This window comes from Lutjanus erythropterus, chromosome 8 (assembly GCF_056507025.1).
Source record: "Lutjanus erythropterus isolate fLutEry1 chromosome 8, fLutEry1.hap2, whole genome shotgun sequence".
NCBI classification, from domain to species: domain Eukaryota; kingdom Metazoa; phylum Chordata; class Actinopteri; order Lutjaniformes; family Lutjanidae; genus Lutjanus; species Lutjanus erythropterus.
In genome coordinates this window covers 40,044,560-40,065,747 of record NC_139324.1, presented here as the reverse complement: position 1 = coordinate 40,065,747, position 21,188 = coordinate 40,044,560, and the positions used below count along the sequence as shown (strand labels likewise).

The 21,188-nt window shown below is 39.1% G+C and overlaps 1 protein-coding gene across 1 annotated transcript in view; it reads left to right on the top strand.

Moving 5' to 3' along the window:
• Nucleotides 1-313: 313 nt before the first annotated feature.
• The window catches only part of lrp1bb (low density lipoprotein receptor-related protein 1Bb), a 322,619-nt gene continuing 301,744 nt past the window's right edge, over nucleotides 314-21,188 (top strand). The window contains exon 1 of the mRNA XM_084723927.1: nucleotides 314-554. Coding sequence (XP_084580053.1) covers nucleotides 314-554 — 241 coding nt within the window. The remainder of the gene's footprint in view (nucleotides 555-21,188) is intronic.

Below are 21,188 nucleotides of genomic sequence, written 5' to 3'. Positions count from 1 at the left end.
ATCTGTGTCGCCTGCTTCTTTTGGTAGCATTTTAATCTTGTGTAAAATGAAGAAAAAAAGAAAAAAAAATTGGCCTCCTGTTCTGACAAAGAATTGTGGTTCGCAAAAGCTATGCAGCTGACAAAAGAACATACTGTACAGGGCTCTATTGATTTGTCAGCACTTACAAATTTTTCTTTTTCATTCAGGTTCATGGTAGCGGTGATGATGATATGATAATGAGATTTTTACTCATGTCAGTGCCTGTTCACCACAGCCATCTGCGGCACGCGGTTTTAAAGAAAGTCAAAGTGATGCCACTTCGTCTCCACTCATGCTCATGTTCCAAGTGTACATCCAAGTGAGATGCGTGACCCACCTGTTCACTGCCATCACCTCATGCTGCATCTTTTCTGTCTCCCTCTCCACCCTTTCTCTTCATGCCATCCGAGAAGCCATCTTGTGTGACGTAGGGGAGTTTCACTGTCTTGACAAGCAGACCTGCATCCCCGAGGCCTGGCTCTGTGACGGCGAGCCGGACTGCCCCGATGACTCAGACGAGGCCGACAAACTTTGTAAGTCGCTCATTCCATCCATTCCTCACTAACGCAGAACTGTCATATGGATTTCTGCCACAGCATCTCATTTGTAGTGAGTGTCACCTTTAGAAGGACTCGTGTTAACATGCATTAAATGATGTTCCACCTTTTTTACTATCAGACACTCCTCGCCTGTTGGCTTGAGGCGTTAGAAGCCTGTGGTTTCTTCTGTCACAGACACCAGCTGCTCTGGTCATTTTGAAGACATGAAGCTCACTCACATCTTGTTTGTAGATACTTTGGAAGCAAACTACAATTTAAGTGCACTTCAGTGAAACTATGACTGGATGAAACATACTTTGTATCCAGGTGGACAAAAGGACTGTGAGGATCGTGCGGCAGGAAAGACTTGAAAAGTTTCTATGGACATTTTTTTAGTTGTATTCAATGTTGTAAAGAGTACTGACAATTGGTACTCAAGTACAAGTACTGTTAGATTCCTAAAATATTAGTGGCATTTAAAATTACTGGCGTTAAAAATACTTAAGTAAAAACACTTAATTAGTTCCAACTCCTGCGCTCTTCTGATCAGTGGTCACAGTCATTTCTCTGTAAAAAAATAAAATGAAAGGTTTGTATATTAATTCAAATTGTGCTCTGTAGTCGGTTATGGTTTTAAAAGTAGAGTTCATGGTGAAGTGCATATTTAAAGGGATGGTTCTCCCCAAAATCAAAAGTACATATTTTTCTCTGGCCTGCAGTGCTGTTTGTCAAAGTAGATTGTTTTAGACCCGTTTTGGAGATATCAGCTGCAGAGACATGTGCCTTCTCTCAAATATAATGGAATTTCATGACATTTGGCTTCTGGTGCTCAAAGTGCCCAAAAAATACATTTGAAAAATTCATCAGCAATGTCTCTTTCCAGAAATCATGACCCAGTTACTAGTTTTGTGTAGGAACTACTTTCTTTCTAGTAGCAAGAAAGTACTTCCAGTAGATTCTGTGAAAAGTAAGTAGTTCTTACATGAAACTGCTCACAACAAGGTCTGTGGATTATCTTGAGTAACCAGCTCATGATTTCTGAAAAGAAAGATTGCTGTTAAGTTTTTCAAATGGATGTTGTGAATGTTGTCACTGAAACATTTTGGTTATGATGACTAGAAAAACAAGAACATGAAGGTGCAGCATTGGAGAGAGAGGAATGAGGAGCTCTTCAAAGTCTCTGCTCTTCAGAATCTCTGCTACCTGCAAACATATTTATTTTGGACCTATATGTGTGCAACAGCCACTTTTGGAATAGGCGATAACGATAAGGTCAGCTCATTCTTTATTCAAGCTGCTGCTGTGCTGTGTAACTTTATTATAATGCATTATCCTATGGAAGCATACTGTGAATATTTTTGCCACTGAAAATGTCAAAGCAGGATCTCTTAATTGGTTCTGTGCACAAAACTTTGAACATGTAATGTATTGAAAGCGTGTAGGTTAAAGCTTTGTGAGCTCAGATCTTCAACACAGTTGTATGCTTTTAGTGCAACCTGTAATCACACACCGTTGAGTGATTTTGTACTAAGTGTACATACATGAAGGTTACAGCCTCTTGTCCTCACAGAGAATACAATGCAGCTTATTACATTTATGTCACATAATGTCACATAATGTTAACAGGTGCACACATTATGCCAGCACACCATGGTACAAGTCATTTTAGCAATTTGCTGCTATATTTTAATATTTTGAGAAATATATTGGCCTAATAAAAATGTAAACAGGTCTTCAGAGTGGTAGTTAAAGGCCTGGGTGGCATGTCTGGTCACGTGAGCTGAATGTGAGTTGACTATAGAAGCAGCCAGGCATTTTCAATACATTAACATTTCTAAAAGAAACAAGGAGTGATGCTGTCGGCCTCTCCTCAACTTTCAACCACGCAGGAGAGACTGACCAGCATGTTGTTTACACTGGATCTCAGCGTGCATCGAAGGGCAAGGAAAACCGCTTTGTTCTGAGCCAGCTGCAGTTCTCCTAGATCCTTTAAGTGACTGACCATATCATCGGGAAATAGTCTACATGTGATAAAAGCAGAGTCTGCAGGACTTGTAGGAGTAGGTAAAGCTGAGGCCCGGTTCAAGGAGTGCTTTGTACCAAATACAGCACTCAGTTCTTGATATGTTTAAGACTAATTTTATTGCTCATCACCCATTCTAGTAGTGTCTGCAACCCTTTGTTGAGGGTTGCAGTAATTGCATTAACAGTGGGTCCATGCATGTATATTATTGTCTCATCATCGTACAGGTGATTTAAAAGCGAGCGGTAAAATAGCAAAGTCAGAGAGAAGTAAAGGACCAAGTGAACTTCCTGTGGAATTCCAAACATTACATGCCTAATGTAGGTAGCTTTCTACCCATAAGATGGCAGGTGGAGCAAAAATTTATTTATTTATTTTTTTAATAATATTTTCTGATCAGTCACATCAAAAGCTCAAAGCTATTTCTAATTGCCAATAATCTGTCCTTTGCATAAGCGCTGTGCATGTTCAGGCATTTAACACACACAGAACAAAAACAATTTCAATTTTGGTTTTGATTATTGTTTTTAGATTCACAGAAATAAGGGTACTTTAATGGGCTGACCTGGCTGACACACATACTACACTCCAACCGCTTCGACTCATTGCTGCGATATATCACTGCCATATTGGTCTGGTGAAGATTTTATGATCTGCATGGAGTAGAAAAGACTTTTCTTTTCACTTTCATAGATCATGAACCTTTGATTATTTTATCATTCAGTAGCTGAAACTGTGACAGGCCAATCACCTACGACCTATAGATAAACATATTTCTGATCCCATCCAATGATCTTTCTATGATTTCTGTGATTATAGTAAGATTTACCATCCACAGGAACTTGAAATAATATAAGTTGTCTTTTGTTTTCTGATAGAAAGTTGGTGTGAAATCTCAAGTATTAGCTAAAGCATCTAAAAATTGACATTGTTTAAAAAATAATGTCAATTATAAACAAAGTGCATGTTGCTGTGGTGTTTTGCATTTTCAAGAGATCTCTTATTTATACAACCAGGTTCTATTACTTACATCCAAGGGCAGGACAACAACAAAAAGAGCTCCTCCTTTCAGACTGAAACAGAAAACTGCCAGTCTGGTTGAAAACGGGGTCTTATTGTGAAAGCTGTATTATGCAGTGAACAAATAGAAGTGCTGTATTATGCTGTAAAGAATCTGCTCAGCGTATCCGACTGCAGTCATGTAAACCTTCAGTCGTCCTTCACATCAGAATAGGTTGTAGCATGCACGCTCTTGGGTATTATTTACACACTTCTGGGACATAGATTTCCTTTAATGCATAAACAGAGCAGCAATTTCATGTTATGAAGAGCCAAATTAGCTTTTGTAAATCACGATGAGACTGTCACTGCCACACAGTCCATCAACAGCCAAAAAGAGGCAACAGACCCAAATTATTAACATTCTCGCCAGGTTCCTCATCACTCTGAGTTATTGGGTATAATTAGGTAATTATAGCTTTATAGTTTTGGCAGTGGCATCTGTGCATAAATTGACCACAGTGCACAATAACTATTAATGCCCTTGTGTGCAAGAGGTCATATATCAAGTAGGCTACTTGTGATAGGCGACGCGTATTGCAGAAAAAGATGGATCCACTGCTTATGTCAAAGTTATATCATTACCATCAGCAGCTGTAAATAAGCTGCTTGCATCCTCTGTTAGATAGGAATGCGATGGCGTGGTGGTTAGTCTCATTCCTCCTCCCGTCAGTTTTCATGATGGCCTGGTTTGTGTTTCTGAAAACATTTTAGATGTGAAATAGGTGATGCAGCAACAATATCGAGCCATTTTTGACACGGCTTGGTTTGACAGTTGAACTGAGTTTCAGAAGTCTCTTCAGGAAACAGTCACATCTAGGTAGGAACTCTAGATTTGTTAGTGCCTTGAGAGATTTGTGCACATTGACAGAACAGAAAACAAATGGTAATCAGTTTGATCTGAATTTTGTGAGCACTGTGTGTCCAGACCAAACTCCCCCCCGAACTTTATTGAATAAACAAAGCATGCATTTGTTTTGGTCTGAGATGCTGTTGCTCTACTGCGACCTTTAAGGTAAATGTCATATAGAGAACCTTTAAAAGAAGGAGAACTCCACCAATTTTACAAATGGACTTTAGTTTATTCTTCATAAGGAGATCTATTCAGTGACTTACCCGCAATTTCTACCAGGCACAGCTGTGCCGCATTATGGCCAAGCTGCGTCAGTCAGAATGATCCGCCGCCATTCTAGACAATGTTTGTGATTCCAGGGAGAATCTGGTTAATTTTCCACAATAAAAGACCCCGTGCAGACTCACGCTTCTGAAATGCTGCTGGTGGGCGCTGCAGCCGTGCGGAGGACGGATAAGAAGAATAGCGCAGGTAATCTGGTGGAATTTACCAGTTAGCTGTAAGAACAGTGGTATAAGTTTTAATGCTTTCCAAACATAAAATAATAATCCTGTTGATCTTGTAAAATGTCTGCAGCTCCAGCTAAGATTAATAGAAAGTAAGAAACTGGAGGTATCCATAGTTTTTTGAGCTTGACTGACATTAGAGTCAGATATCTAGCTACATAAACTTTGACTGGGGGTGTCATGATTCTCCACAGCCACGATTCAGTTTTTTTAATTTTGCACTTGCAGCCGTGCCATTGTTAGACTATCAAGTATTGATTTGTGAAGTTCCACAGATCATTTGTTTTATGCTCTGACAACTGTCATTTAGATTTTCAAACTCATCTTTAAAAAGTGTGTGACATAACAGCCGGTGAGCTTCTCTGTGTCGTCTTTGAATTGTTGCTTCTTTCTGCACCAGATGCCGTGAGCAGGTTTGGACAGAACGGAAACACTAGAGGAATCGTTGATTCTGCCTTTCCATTTAATTATTGGAAATGAAAGCTTAGATTGATCGATCGACCCAGTAGCCTGGATTTGCCAGACTCATTCATGAACATGAATTAGTCTGGAACCTCAACATAGGCAAGCCAAAGTGGCTCTGGATGCAATTGGATTGACCAACAACCACCTAGAGCAAAGAAACATGCAGCAGAGCTTGGTCCATTTCTGAGAGTGGCACAAAATGGCTGCCGCATGGTTACAGCTTTTCTCATGTTATGGCTAAACGATACACTAAAATATGTTTCTGAAAACATTTTGGGTGAGGAAAAAGGCAGCGTAGTAACAGAATCTTGATCCACATTTGATCTGAGTCCTGCTGACTGGACCCTACGAAAAAAAAAAAAAGCAGAGCAGCGAAATGTGTGACATGACTTTTCAAATCTGGACCAGTGACACCTCTCTGTCAATCATTGTATAAAAGCGCCTCACATTAAATAAACAATTTTGATTGGCCTGGCTGGATCCAAGGCTGGTGCTATTCTCTCTGAATGGAAATGGGGCCAGACATTTCTGCCAGAGCAAATAAAAACATGAGCTTGGCAGATTCAACTGGTTCCCAGGCTACCAACTACAAGGAAATGCAATACTAAATCACTGGAGTCCTCCTTTAACACCCCAGACTGGCTGACTTTAGGCTGACATTGGCAAAAAGGAACATATTTTCAGTAAATAAGATGGGTGCAGATTAGTTTTTCAGGGGAGAGCTGTGATATGAGTTTGGTAGCTAGAACAAACATTTAATTTAAGTTTAAAGCAAACTGTGTTAGGTTTCTATTAGTGTCATATTTATTTTTTCTGTATGGGAGACACTGGGGCCATGTTGGCAGTTCCCATCAGATTTGTAATACCCTCTCTGATTGGTTTCTTCGTCAACTATGATCTCTAACTCTCCGTTTGTGAAACATGTTTTAAATATAATAGATATAATATAACCTCTACGTGGCTGCTGTGGGCCAAGTCGTATAATCTCCAGAAGGCAATTAATTATCACTTCGATTAATGTTGGCTCCATTTTATTTACAGTGCCTGCAGAAAGAAGCCCTTGCATATTCATCTGAGGAATTTGGCACAGCTCATTATCATGGATTATGTATTGATAGAAAAGGGAATTAGATCAGCTTTGCCCTGCAAACAGAAGATGGGATTGGAATGTATTCTGCCTTTTTAAATGATAGCAAGGGCTGCAATAACCTGTGAAAAAGATCCCTCATATAGGATGATATGCACTGAGCGGAGCCATAGAAGATTAAAATAAAAGCACAAAAAAGGGGGAAAAATCATGGTGTAAAGCCATCAGTACTTTGATTTCACATTATACAGAAGAACATTTTATCTTAAGAAAAAGGGAAGGTAATGTATTACACTCTCATCAGCTAGAAATATAAAAATGTTGGTGCCACTGATGGCCTTTCTCCTCTCTGCTCGGGCTCGGTCAGGGAGATGTAATCACCGCATCTTCAGGGCCTGTGGGGAGGAGGGAAGGGAAGGTGGCCTTGGATTGCAATACCTGGAGACGAGAAGGAGGCACCGGTTTATCGGCTCAGCCGCGGGCCACGCGGGACTGGACAGCTGACGACAGTTATTCAGGGAGCCCGGGAAAACAGCATGCCTTCAGGAACAACTAAAGAAAACCAAGCGAATGGCAATTCTCCAATTGTGTGCAGTTCAAGCAAACGCTTTCTGTGCAATAAAGAGTCAAACCTCTTGGATAATCACATTCCTAGTTTGTGCATCATACTTTTCAAGGACGTCTAAATGTCAAGGCTGTCTGGGGACGAACAGATCGGCTGTTTGCTGTGCATTTGAGATAAAGTGGGACAGCCATAATTCACTTTCTGTAAATATCTTTTCTATTTTAATTTTATAAAAACTGCCCGGTGCTAATGGCTGTCAGCATGCAGTTCTCTCCCTGTATTGATGCAACACGCTTGCAAACACTGTCTTAGAACTTAAATCCTTCATGAATCCTTCAGGAAAGGATTTCATGGACTTTTGGGTCGTCTCAGTACTGCTGCCATGAGGAGCTTTGTGAATCTGGTGGACGTTGAGACCAGTGAATCCTTTGATTGAATTGTCACTCCCAGAGGAAAAGACAATGAAAGGGGTCAGCAGCTGACTTCAAAAACATGGTGGCAGAAGCTGTGTTTCATGGCTGTAGCTCGGCTCGACCCAATCAACACCGATGTTGATCTCGGTGTCCTCGAGGCACAGGGGAGGAGAACTGTTCAAAGACAGCTCTCTCTGGGGTTCTTCCATTTATTCCCTTCCGACGACAGGGGAGGGCATGTCTCTACACGCTTTCCTCTAAAGTCCTCAGATTCTCTTCACAGAACTCATTGGTATCCTACAGAGAGCTTGAAAACAAGCAGCATGATGATCCAACACCGGGGGCTCAGCGTCTTTATCTCATGGTTATGCAGACCCGGCAGCAGGATTATTAGGGAGAGGGAGGGCATTATATATTTGGAGGTGGGCATAAATCGCAAGCTACAGCCTTGCAGTTATATAATAGAACGGAACGGCTAAGTGGCCTAGTATTTCTGTAATTTCTAGAGTGTATGGGCTACCTTACAGTTTTTGTTACCACAGTTAATCAAAATTTTTATTTGATAAAACCTACATTTTGTCTGCAGAGATGTGCTGGCCTACAGATCAGATTCTACAGAAGGCAGCTAATGTAAATAAGGATTATTTTCATTAACAATTAATCTGTCAGTTATTTTAATAATTAATCGATTATTTGTTTGGTCCATACAATGTCGAAAAATGTTGATCAGCTTTCCCTAAAGTCCAAGATAACATCCTTAAATGTCTTGTTTTGTCCACAACTCAAAGAAATTTAGTTTACTTTCAGTGAGGAGTAAAGAAATGAGAAAATATTCATATTTGAGGAGCAAAAAAAAAAAAAGATCCAAACTGATTTTTTGATTATCAAAATAGCTGCCTAGAAAATGGATAGCTGACAACTAATAAACAAATCATTGCAGGTCTACACCGGTTGGTACAAATCACCGCAAAAAACAGACCTTTAATATATTTTTCAGTGAAAATGAGACTCAATCATTCCCTCTAATATTGTTAATCATTTCGCAATTTTCAAAATCGTTCAATCGTAGGTCAAGGTTGTTTTGCCTCCTTCAAATGAAAAACAAAAATAGTCCAAAATAAAAAAAAAAAACAATAGATGAAATAAATAATAATTTTTTTTACAGTATACATATATATATATACATTTATATATATATATATATATATATATATATATAGAGAGAGAGAGAGAGAGAGAGAGAAACAGTGTTAGGATTACAGTGTTCTTCTTTGTGTTATTTATCAAAATTAAAGTAAATGTGAGTTAATCATGATGTAGATTTCAGGTCTGTGTGTTGTTTTGGCTCTGTGTGTAGGCACAGTGAGATCCTTTGAAAACCACCCTCCACCAATGAACGCAATTCTGATTGTGAAGTGCATTTCTTAGATGTTAAACTCACACTGTCATTTAAACATCTGGAAGCAGCTGACAAAGGCCCTCTGGAAACGCCGCTTAGAAGTGCAGAGAATATTTGATCTGTCTGTCTGTGATGAAGCTGCAGCGACTATAGTCAGTGTATTCTGGGCTGCCTATCAACATCCTGCAGGGTATTTTATCTGGCAAGTCCCATATTGAAATAAATGTATCACAAATGTGTGTGGTTCCCATGAGAATTGGCGCCAGCAGGATGGAGGTTTAGGGGGTAATGTAGCGTAGCACCTTGTTATTGAGCTGAAGGACAGGGCCTTTTGCATTATGTAACGTTTATTTTCCTTCCTCTCCATCTCTCCCTCCCTGCTGACATGTAACCCTTCTGTTGACTCATCAAAAAACCAAAAACATGCCGTTATTACAAATGCAGCATGTTTACATTCAAGCGTCACTTCTGCATATTCTGAGAATTATTCACTGAAAGTGCTCGAGAATCAAGACGCCTATTAGACCATTAAATCTGCATGATTCTGCCGTCACATTGCTGTCTCCTGTTAAGATTATCTTCCCAAGTTATTAGAAATGCACAGGTTATGTTGTCATCACGCTATCTCTACAACGTTTAATGTGCCGATAAGTGTTAGCGCAGCGAAAGTTAATTGGATATCATGTTTGGCTTCTCAGCCCTGCGTCTGACGCCTCAATTTGATTTGAGATCAAATGCAGCAGTTGTCCTTTGCTATAAACGTATTAAACCTGCCACACGTGTGTCTTGTTTGTAGGCATCTTAATCTGCTGGGTTTTTTTTTTTTGTTTTTTGTTTTTTTCCAGTGTGAGGCTTTGAAATAAGACTTTTAATTTACTGTTTCTCTCCCTCTCCCTCCTTTACATTTGGAACAGAACTTATGTACACTTCCTTAGGCATGTGCCATCTGTTACCAGTAGTTTCAGTAGGCGGGAAACAGACACAACAAATACTGTGTGTACTTGTGTGTCTGTGTGCTTGGGAACATTCATTCCTATGAAGGCAGTGTATACTTTAGTCTCTGTGATTAAGACAGTCTCTTCTGTCAAAATGTCATAGTTTTACAAAAGAAAAGTCATTGTCTTTGCCCTAAACATATTATTTTCTCACATTAAGTCTGCTCGCTGCATTGCTCCTGTTTCTGCACATTTTCGGTTTGTTTTAGCATTCATCTTAGGCAAAACCATTACTGTGAAAGTGAGTTTTGTTGCCTGGTGACAATCTTGTCTCATCCATGTCAGGAGCGATGCACTGGGAGGAGTACATTACTGTTTGTCTTTGCTCTTGCAGCCCTCATCTCAACAGTTAAGCTGCTCTGACACATTTTACCTTTCATGTTCCTTTCTAGTATGACTGTAGTAAAGGACAACATCCCAGGTTGTCACCTGAAGAACGAAAGAAAAAGACATATTTTAAAACTTGTCGTGCTTGTTGTATTGGACCCAGTGTGACATTAAAGTGCTAAAGTCTACATTATCTCCCTGCTGCTAGAGCGGGGAACAAAGCATCACAACAATATGATCTTAAAAGAAGCAATTTCATGTGCAAAAATGAGTACAGCAGTCCAAAGAGCCAGTTGGAGCCATAGACTGTATATTAATTAGGTTTAAATACAATTTAAACCTAATTAATTAGGCTGCAGGAGGCCTGCAGGAGGCCTGCAGGAGCGCCGGATGTGTGCAACATCGTAAATTGCTATCGTAAATAGCAACAGCGATTCCCACACTGTAAGTTGATCAGCTGTTTTTAAGCATCATTTGTCTGTCAATATAAAGTTAAGTCCATTGTCTGAAAAATAAAAGCCCACTGCTCTGAAAATACACACTCTGGCTGCCTGTCTCGCTGTCTGACAGACTTCATTAACATATTTCTCAATTTAACTGTTATAAACATCTACAGCTTCTACAAGGTTATTCATGATTTCTTACGACTCACGAGCAGACAAAAACAGAATAAAGAATTCAAAGGGGACACCGCAGTATTTCAACTTAACCTGTTTCCTTGATCTCTGATGACAAATAGTCATAATCATTTCCTGATGTATTACTGTAAATATATTACAGATTTCTCCCTTAAGTGAGACCAAGCACATATTCACCATGATACCCAGTGAGAAGAATAGCCTTCAACATCACTATGATGAGCGCTGTTCATCTCACAGTTACACAGTACCCAGGACCTGACTCTTAATGAGCCTGACTCAGTGACATTGGCCTTTATTTATTTATTTATTAATCATAAATAATGGGTAGTGTAATAGATAGTGAAAGGAATGAGCTAATGCCTTCTCTTATAGCCACTCTATAAACATGGTCATAGTCCAATGATTATTTCAAGGGAGCTGGGTTAGTGCCAGAGGATATTTAGAGAAAAATACATGTCCTCCCACTTGCTGTGTGTATTATACTCTAACCATGGTCCTCATTAAAGATGCCTTCAAGCAAAAAAAAGACTTATTTACTCGCTTATGATCAATTGATTCACACTATAAGCAGCATACCAATTTAGACCCTGAAACTCATTACATAGTGGGAAATATAAATAAAGGCAAAGGTCAAGGCTTTTCACCAAAACTATTAGAATTTAATAGAGGGAACCAAGGCCGAGGGGTATAAGAGCTCTTCCATTTTATTTGAAATACATATGGTTATTTTGCAGTGTCATACATTTAAACCACAGTTTGAAGTGTGTTTTGACCTTGTTATTACAGTAGAAATATTGTAAAGAAGCCTATTTACTCCAGTCACTGTTCTTAATTTATATACAATATCAAAAGTGCTGCAAATTTTTACTGAATCACGTCTTCCAGACTAAATGTTGCTCGTCATTGCTGTAAGAAATGTCACATATAACTGTTTCCTGATCTGGCAGCTGTATTTGTGACTAGATTCGGTTGAGTCTGTCAAGGCAGGCTAATTACTTGGTTTAGGATTGGTCAAAGTAGTTTGAGATGAAAAACAAAATCCTTGCATTAGGGTTATATATCTGCCTCAAGCCACAACTGTTAGATTCTCTATTCCTTTTGTTTGATTTGGCATCTATAGTTACACTGTTAAAAAAGTAAGCTTGGCATGCAGCTCTGTAAAACAAGAAAAATCACAATTTCAAGGGAACTGGCTTCACAATTTTTTGAGTTTGAAGTGAAGCTCACACTTTTATGTAAAATAAGTTTTGCCGATCTGTCATTTTTGGGGGGCTAATATATTTGTTTTCTTTGGATAAACTTTAGTTTTAGTAACCAAAAAAAAAAAAAAAAAGATTATTCACAGTGAGCTGTGAGCCAAGTTTGTCTTTATTTGACTGTTTGAAAATTAAATGGTCGCAATTTAAAAAATTAACTATTATTCTCATTCATTTTACTTAATGTAATTTTTTGTTTCTAAAACTCAGACTCCCATTTTTTAGAAGAACAGTAAATTATCTCAACAAAAGATTATAGGCTTTTTTTTTTTAGTTTATTTCAAAACTCAAAAGTTTGACTTTGATTCAAAACTCAACAATTGATTGAAGTCAGCTGCCTTGAAATGATGAATTTTCTCAACTTTTTTTAAACAGTAAAATATATTTTTTGTCAAAGTTACAGGGAGCCACTGCAAAGAGAAACTGTCACTGCGTTACTTTTCACTGGGGGCCCCCTCAAGGACCCCTGGGGTCCCCAGACCCTACTTTGAGAACCATTGGTGTAAATCTAGAAAGTCTGTGTATGGATGTGGTGGGGTGAACAGATGGAGGTTATGAAAGTAGGTCTTATGCCCGTAACATTATGTATGTATGTTACATACGGCCTAAGGCTACCCAGGTAGTTCTGTTTCCTATACCTAACTTGCCAGCCTTTGCATATGTATAGTGTTTGTTATCTGTGTTTTATCATTTCATTTTTCATGTTAAATAAATATTCTAGTACAGTTTTACTTTTTTACCTTTTTTTGGAAATAATTAGAGAGAGAAAAAATCATTGTTGGACAAAATTTTTATTTTAGGGCAATAGTTTGACTCACTAGATGCAAACTGCTGTTTTAAGTCCTGCCATTGGTCGCTTGCTCGCAGCATCTGCATTTTCAAAGTCCCCGGGCATTAACAGAAAACCTCGGAGCTGCAACCTACATGCTGAAAACACCAAATTAGCACCAGGGATGCCAATAGTACAAACGTAAACAAGCTAACAGCAGTTACCAGTGATGAAGTCATTTTAATGCCACATCTCATCTCCCCACATGCACATGAACGACCCACCAAAACAAATTCACCCTCCATACTATTTTGCAGCAGCACCATCACTGCATGCTGGATTTAGCGCCACCCAAGACATTTGTCATTGGTCTATTGATTGACTGATTGGTAGACTATTAGGGCCTTTACATGCAGAAGTCTTCCACTTACTACTGAGGAAACTGGGTAGAGAGAGCAGAGTGTTTCTGGTGAGGCATGTCCTTGAACAAATGTAAGGGGCAAGATCCCTACTTGGCTGGTATTGCAAAACTGCACAGTTTGAAGCACTGGTCCATTGACCAAGCTGCTGTATTTGATGAGTTGGGAGTCAGAGCGTGTTGGCATGGACACCGTTTCCTCTCCGAGCAAAATCGGATGAATGATAACACCAACTGGGACCTATATCTTAAATCATCACAGCATATCTTCCTGCATGGAGGACGAAAGTAATGTCAGACCAAGTTTTGTTATACAGAAGATGATGAAGAGCCGTCAGGTTACAACACCAAATGTGGAGTGTGGACTGTGGCAACATGATGATATAGTGACTTTAAGATCTACTCACTTCAGTCCAAGCCATACATCAGAATCTCATTGCATCAGTGACATTAATGTAGATTGCATTATCACAATTGTGTTTATTTCTATAATGAAAGAATGCCAGCATTAAATACTACACTGTATATTATACTCCTAATGAGATCATTCTTCTGTGTGAATATTGGTTTTAGCCTCTCTAACTACAATATACTGTATGTATTATTCATTTGAAGCTGGCCCCAGAACAATTAGACTGGAACATTTGCATAATGGTTGGTCACAAAAGTATCTCTATTGACTAATTATGTCGCTGTTTTCCAAATAATGATAAATTGGCCTTTTTGCGGGTTTTTTTCGTGGTGTTTCTGAAGTAGAGCTTCACTAAACTGTCCCCAGGCTGCTCATTCCTCTCTGTGGACTGATGTATTGATTCTTTATTATACAGTAGAGCCTGGATGTCACCGATGCCAACACTAGCTGCACAGCGGCGACATTTTTCCTCTCTTTTTAATAGATGTGATTGAATACTCAGCATCATTTACTGCAAATAATAAGCTTTGGCACACAGGAAATGAGGTGTCGGAGGAGCTCTGTGCATATTACTTTTATGATTTTGCTCTTATTTACTGCACCCAGTGCATATAGCATGTGGCAAATAATATTGATTTGCATTTCTGAGGTGGTCGATTTTGTGTGAAAGCATGTATTATTCAGGAGAAAATACCTCACATTTAATGCAACAAAGTAAGGCTAATATTTAAGGGCAAGGACAAAAAGCTGACATGTCATTTGTTTGGCATTAGTGACCTGTATATCTGTATGAGTGCTGCATTTCAGTTGGAATGCACACACAACTGTAAACATATATTCAGTAACATATTGGTTTATTCCCTCAGGATTCTGCTTTTAGTAGAACCGTCTTGTCACAATATGTTGAAGCAGACTGACATCAAAAATCATATGCAATACATCTTTGTCTCCTAGACCCAATCATATTGATACTGTATATTGATACTGCCGTGTTATTCCTTCATTCATATTTGTTTACTGTTTTCTACCACATGTAGTTTAGAGTTACATAAAAAAAAATCAATTAGTCATGATGTGAGAATGATGAGACACAGCGACTAGAATCAGCTTGTAAGACGTGAGGTTTGTTGTGAAAGCATTATGCGGAATGAATTTTCTTTTTTGTTAAAAAATGTAAATTGCATTTGTCATTAATGTAACAGACCTGCCACAAGAAAAGATAACTTCAACTTTCAAGATGATGTTCTTGGTTACAACTTTTTTGTTTTTTTAAACAGCAAATACTGTTGAGCAGTAATGCATACTGCCCTTTGGAAAAAAAGAATGATACTGAATAATACATGCAGTGATGTAGTTTCTTTTTTTAATGTAAAATTCACTTATGTTACATTTACTGATGCCATTGATGCTATGTTGGGAGATCATGTAGGGCTTGTTCACTGTGTTATAAGAACATTAAAAGAGAAGTGAAGTGATCCGACTGTCGGATGGTGAAAAACGTTGTAGTGCTGGGCCAGTCAGGGCATGTAATGTATGTCTGGCAAAGCCTTCGTCACAATTAATGATGTTACCTGGTAAATGACTTGTGCCGAATGTGCCTGTAGATCAACCTGAATCAGAAAAGAGTCTTAGTGAGGCTGCAAATAAAGTTTTTACTGTGAAAAAATAAGTTTCTATCATAAAACGCCTGCTTTTAGAACAGAGTTTGGTTGAACAGTGAGAGCGAATTTGGCTGTCTCAGTGGAGCTTGCAGCTTGAGATGGAGGAGAAGGAGAAGGAGCAATGCACCTTCTACTAACTCCAGAGTTGCCCTTTTTACTTGGTGTGTATTTTGATCTGGCCAGCTAGTCTCTGATAGACCACCTTCAGATACAACATGGGTTCGTTCATATTTGGAGGATGTGTGAACCCTGCAGCTTCACAGACAGTGAGAGCTGCATGCCAAGCTTTTAATAGTCAGTATCACCAAACTTAATGCACAACCTTTTTCATTTGACAAAAACGTGACTTTTACTGGTTAAGAATTCTGCATTGTAACCAACTACTGCTGTTCAATAATGAGTTGAATAATGTAGTCAACTTCAATGTGCAGTTGCATAGTCTTTTATGGAAGTAAAACAAAATTGAGTTTTAGCCTTTAGGGCTGATTGAGGGTGTTGTCATTTACCATATGTTAACAATGGTCAGCAGTGTGTAGGACAAGTAATCAGTGCAGTACAATACAGAAATACAAAGGGCCTAATGCAACAACATTTTTTCATTTATATATTCAACTTCTTTTACTTGCTCATGCGAATGTGCCACATCAGATTCAGCAAACTCCTGAAACTTCAGATAACTGTGTAAATGATTATCCTCTGCGTATTTTAGTGCACATACATGAGACTTGTAAATTTGCATAATTAACACCACATACAATATAAGGCTGTGCTTCCTGCACCATTTTCATTCATGAAAATGACAAAGAGTAAAAAGAAGATCTTTGCGAGTTTGGAGATTAAAGACCTGTTTTCAGAGATCCATAAAGGACCGTTAATCATTTCAACAGCATCAGAAGTGGAATTAAGGGACCTGCTAAGCCAAGGAATGGGAAAAACAAGGGCTGTTAATGCTCGTCCTGTCACTGAAATAAAGAAAAAACACCTCACCAAGCAAAGCAATTGACTTGATGACTGCAACAGGCAGAAGGAGTCAAGACAAAGTTTCATTCATGGAGATGGATGAAAAATACATAATAACAGCAGCCAAACTGCACATGACCCCTATAAAAGGTCTGAAAGAAAATTCAAAATGCAAGAAAATTGGTCAAGTGGCTCTCACATGAGGCCCAGTGATCCTTAACGTACAGACAAGGCACCCAAGGAACGTTTTAAAGGCACACATGGGACTGATGTTAACTTGGATTGATCAGGTCAGTTTGGCCTCAGTCCAAGTCAGCATGTGTTTTGTGTGTTGAAGACAAGACTGAAGGTGTAAAACTGCTGAAACAAGCAACAACTGAAGATGGCTGCGGTACAGGCCTGGCAGAACACGACCAAATGCTGGCCCTGCATATCCACAAACATGCAAAGGCATACACATTTTCCCACCGGGGAGTTGTTCAGTTCATACTGTGCCATTGGCTGCTTCTCAACAGCTCGGTGTGATTAGTGTGGAGTCAAGTGATCACTTACGGTCCTGCATCCACACCTTTCTCGAAGCATATTTCTCTCACTGTCACCATACACTAAGTTTGTTCCTTTCACTTTCTGTAAAGAATCTCAGGCAGGTTCTGATTTGTGGGAAATATTACTGATGTCTTGGGTCAGACAAATACAGTGAAATAAGCACTTTTGGCTGAGTACATCATTTCAAATGCCAAGGATATAAAGGTCAGACAGGAAAATTACTCCTTTAAAAAGCCCTTCATGTTAGGACCATTACAACATTTATAAGCAGGACATGGAGTGAGCTGTAGTTTATACTGAAAGAAAAGCGGCCGTAATGTTGAACTGTCCTTGTTTGCACCATTGCACCTCATCTCTGTGCATTTTAGTAGTTTGCTTTGTTGCCATGGAACTAGAACTCCTGGAAATCTCAGTCATGTACTGCGGATGACGCACACTGTGAGCAGTGGCTCAGGGGGTAGAGCAGGTCATCCTCTGACCACAGGTGGTTCAATCCCATCTCCTCCTGTGTCCACATGTTGGAGTGTCTGTGGAAAAGATACTGAACATCAAATTTCTCCCAATGGTCAGGCCAGCACCCTGCTTGGTGGGTAAAATGGGTATATGAGATGAGCTGATATCAGACTCAATTGTCAACTCGTTATACTCCTTTTCCATATTCAGTCTGACATTCCATCCACTGTAACCAGTTTCCCCGAAGAAAGGGGGGTTTGATTTTCCCCATCAATCACTGGAGGCAACATCATTCTGAGTTGGCACTGTTACGTTGCCATGCCAACATACTTTGTTTTTGCCCCTGCAGTCTTTGGTTGTGGTTATGTTACTTTAGCCACCCATTAAGTGTGTAGATAAGCTAGGTGTTGCGTTTGCTGCCACAGAAAAGAAATAGGAGCTCCCTGTAATGTAACTACGGTTTCTTCATGTACTCCTCACAGCAAAGTTGGCCCAAACCGTGAAAATCTGAAATTAGCTAGTTAGCAGCGAAGACTCGGGTTACAGTCAGGCTAAAACAGCCTAAAACCTCTCAAATATATTTTTGAGCTGCAGAGCTGGAAGCCACAGGTAGAGAAACAAACACATTCAGATGATTGATCGTGTTTTCTTTTGGTGGCTGACTTGCATGAAGTTAACTTGAAGAAGCTAAATTAGCTTGCTCTGCTGCTGCATAAACATGCTACATAAACAGGACTTTTATTTCTTTTCTGTTGCAGCAAATAAGTCAAACTGTGTATATTGTCAGATGCAGAGTTAAAAACAACCTCCTTTTACAATGAAATTCTTCCTTTGCCTTCCAAAAACTGAAGAAAAATATAAAATATAAAAGAATTTGAAAAACACAAATATAAACATGTTGAAATACATGAGACTTAAATAAGATATCAGGAGAGATAAAGAGAAATGAAAAAATACATTATGTGCAGTGTACAATATAAAATAACTATCACAGACTGTGCAAAAGTAGCAGCATTGTAAGAAATGTGAAAGCAGCATAAATGTAAAAAGTCTATCAGGAATATTGTGCAAAATGTGAACATGAGCAGAATGAATATAGACCATGAACTCAACACACAGCCTTTCAGTAACTACAGTATAATGTTGCAACCTGAGCTGATCTACACACTTGTATTCTTTTAGTAGGCATGAAACAGCCTCAGGAGCATGGAGCGAAACACGAGACCCCCTGAAGGCCTCAACAGCAAAACTTCCAGGGGTCTCTAGAAAAAAATGTGTCTCTTGCAATTGTCACTAAAAATGTCTCTTAAAGGCCTTGTCTCCTAAATGTCCATATTCATTATTCAAATTGCATCACATGTATTCACAAATATGAATACAGAAAAATATTGTTTCTTCTCATACTGACATTACAACACAACTGGTTGTTTCTTGTAAGGCCTCTTTCATGGGTGGTGCTGCTCCAAATGGTCTGAAATCCAAAATAGTTTATAAAGTTACGTTACCCCATACAACCTGAGGAGACTTTTTCTGCGTACACATCATGGTTATACTGTGTTAAAAAAAACTTTGGTGCTGTCAGTACTTTTAGGGAGCCAAGGCCAAATGTCAGGGCAGCAAGGCCACTAAATAAAACACTGATTTCAAGTCCACAGAAATAATGTCATGAATTAACATAAGGGTTGAGGATGGTTTTATTTTTATTCCCTAATTTGTTAATGCTAAATACAGGGACACTGGAGGTCATATAATGAGTTAGCATCTCAAAATAATGAGAAACTTTTCTTGAGTTAGTAGGTTAACATAATGAGAAACTGTCTCAAAAGAGTAAATGAAAAATAATAATAGAGTTTCTCATTATAATGACTTACCGGATCTTTTTTTCTTTTTTTTACATTTGCAGTAATGGTCTTCAGCAGTGTAATGTAATGTGGATCTGTCTGTCTGACAACAGAGTCTCCAGTCTGCGGTGTAAACAACAGAACTGTAGTATTACATCAGGCTTTATGATCAAAAAAGGTTTATATCATGTCATCAATTCTCTTCATATTTGCATGTTCATCCTCTGTTTCTGCTGCAGAGTGATCACAGTTAAACAGCCAAGTGGTTTTCCAGCAGTTCATGTCAGGCTTGAAATCTAACCCACCACTGGTTATGTGCACAGTGTTTCACTTAATGTGACCAATCAGAATCTCCACAAAAGACACTGGTGTCTAAAAACCTTATTGATAGAAAAGAGAAAGAGAAGAAAACATCCAGATCAGCTGGGGCAGTGTGAGCAGGGCATCAAAGCCATTGTGGCCGCAGGGCATATAATTTTTTTGAAGGGGCATAAGGCCAAACAGAGGGGACACGGTGGCCATGGCTGAAATACCTGTCCTGTTGTTTTCATTACTCCTCTGTGGTTCCGGCGCATAGCTTTACAGCCCCTAACAATGACCTTAATACCACACTGTGGCGCTAGTTGGCTAATCATAAATCCCCCCACAGTGCCCACTGGCTGTTTATTTTTCACTCGAGAAACTCTGCTTCATGCCACGATGCCAGACCAGACAATCGGTCAGCTGAGTGGGTGGATTCGAAGGTCTGGACGCAGGCAATAAACGCGAGGCAAAAGCCTGGTAAAGCACGTTGGATAAAAGCACTAGATAAATGCAGGCATTTATTTATTTACCATGTAATGATAAGTAGCAAGATCAGTGGTGCACTGCTACACATCCATGATTTGTCCAGGGATTGTTTGCCTTTAACACACTGTTGAGTACAAACGGTCCATGCACTCAAATCAAGCTGAGGTAAGGAGAAAATGGCTCACCAGCAGTACTGTTATATTACAGTTAAAAACATATCATCCCATCAGTTATTCACGTCAAGCCACAGCATCACCGAGCTCAGACATTTTATAATCCAAATATCCTCAAGCTTTACGCATGACAACAATGATGACTTCACTACAGACTGACAGACAACATGCAGAGGTGAAGAGTTCACTATTTTACATAAGTTGTTGGTGCCGCAGCTTGCATGAACACACACACACACACACACACAAGCAGAATGACTGAAGTGTTCATGCCTTTTAAACTTTATATTTACTCTTCCACACCAGTGACACAGTTTATGAGCCCAGAGATTAATGTTAACAACATTGCACCACTTATGTGAACATCTTCTCTGTCATGGTTTGCCGGTATGAACAGCTCGTCCTTGAATTTCACACAACTTAAAGGGACAGTTCAAAAATTCCTATTCTTCCCTTGGTCTGTAATACTACTTGTCCATCTAGACTTTATTTTGTGTGTGAGTTGACAGGGTTTGGAGATTTCAGCCATTCCCTCCAGTATAATGGAACTCAAAACCAGTGTCTCTTTCCAAAAACCATGACCCTGTTCCCCAAGATTATCCACAGACCTTGTTGTGAGCAGTTTCATGTAGGAACTACTTTCCTTTTTGTTGAAAGAAAATAGTTCTGGCAGATTCTGTTGAAAGTAGTTCCCATTATATTGAAGAGAAGGCAGACATCTCTACGGCTGATATCTCCAAAACTCTGCAACTAAAAAAGATCTTGATGGGTAAATAGCCAGGGGACAAATAAGCACTTTTGATTTTGGGGTCAATTGTTCTTTTAACACAATGTAGCTTCTAGCTGCTAATTAAAAATGTTTGTTGTACAAAAGCAAAAAATATGAATTACACACATTTGAACATGCTGTTAAACTTTTATTGCATGCATATGTCACTCTAACCAAACCAACCAACTATAATACTCATTGCTTATGTTCATTGTATGACTGACTAGACTATCAAATTCTAGTCTATG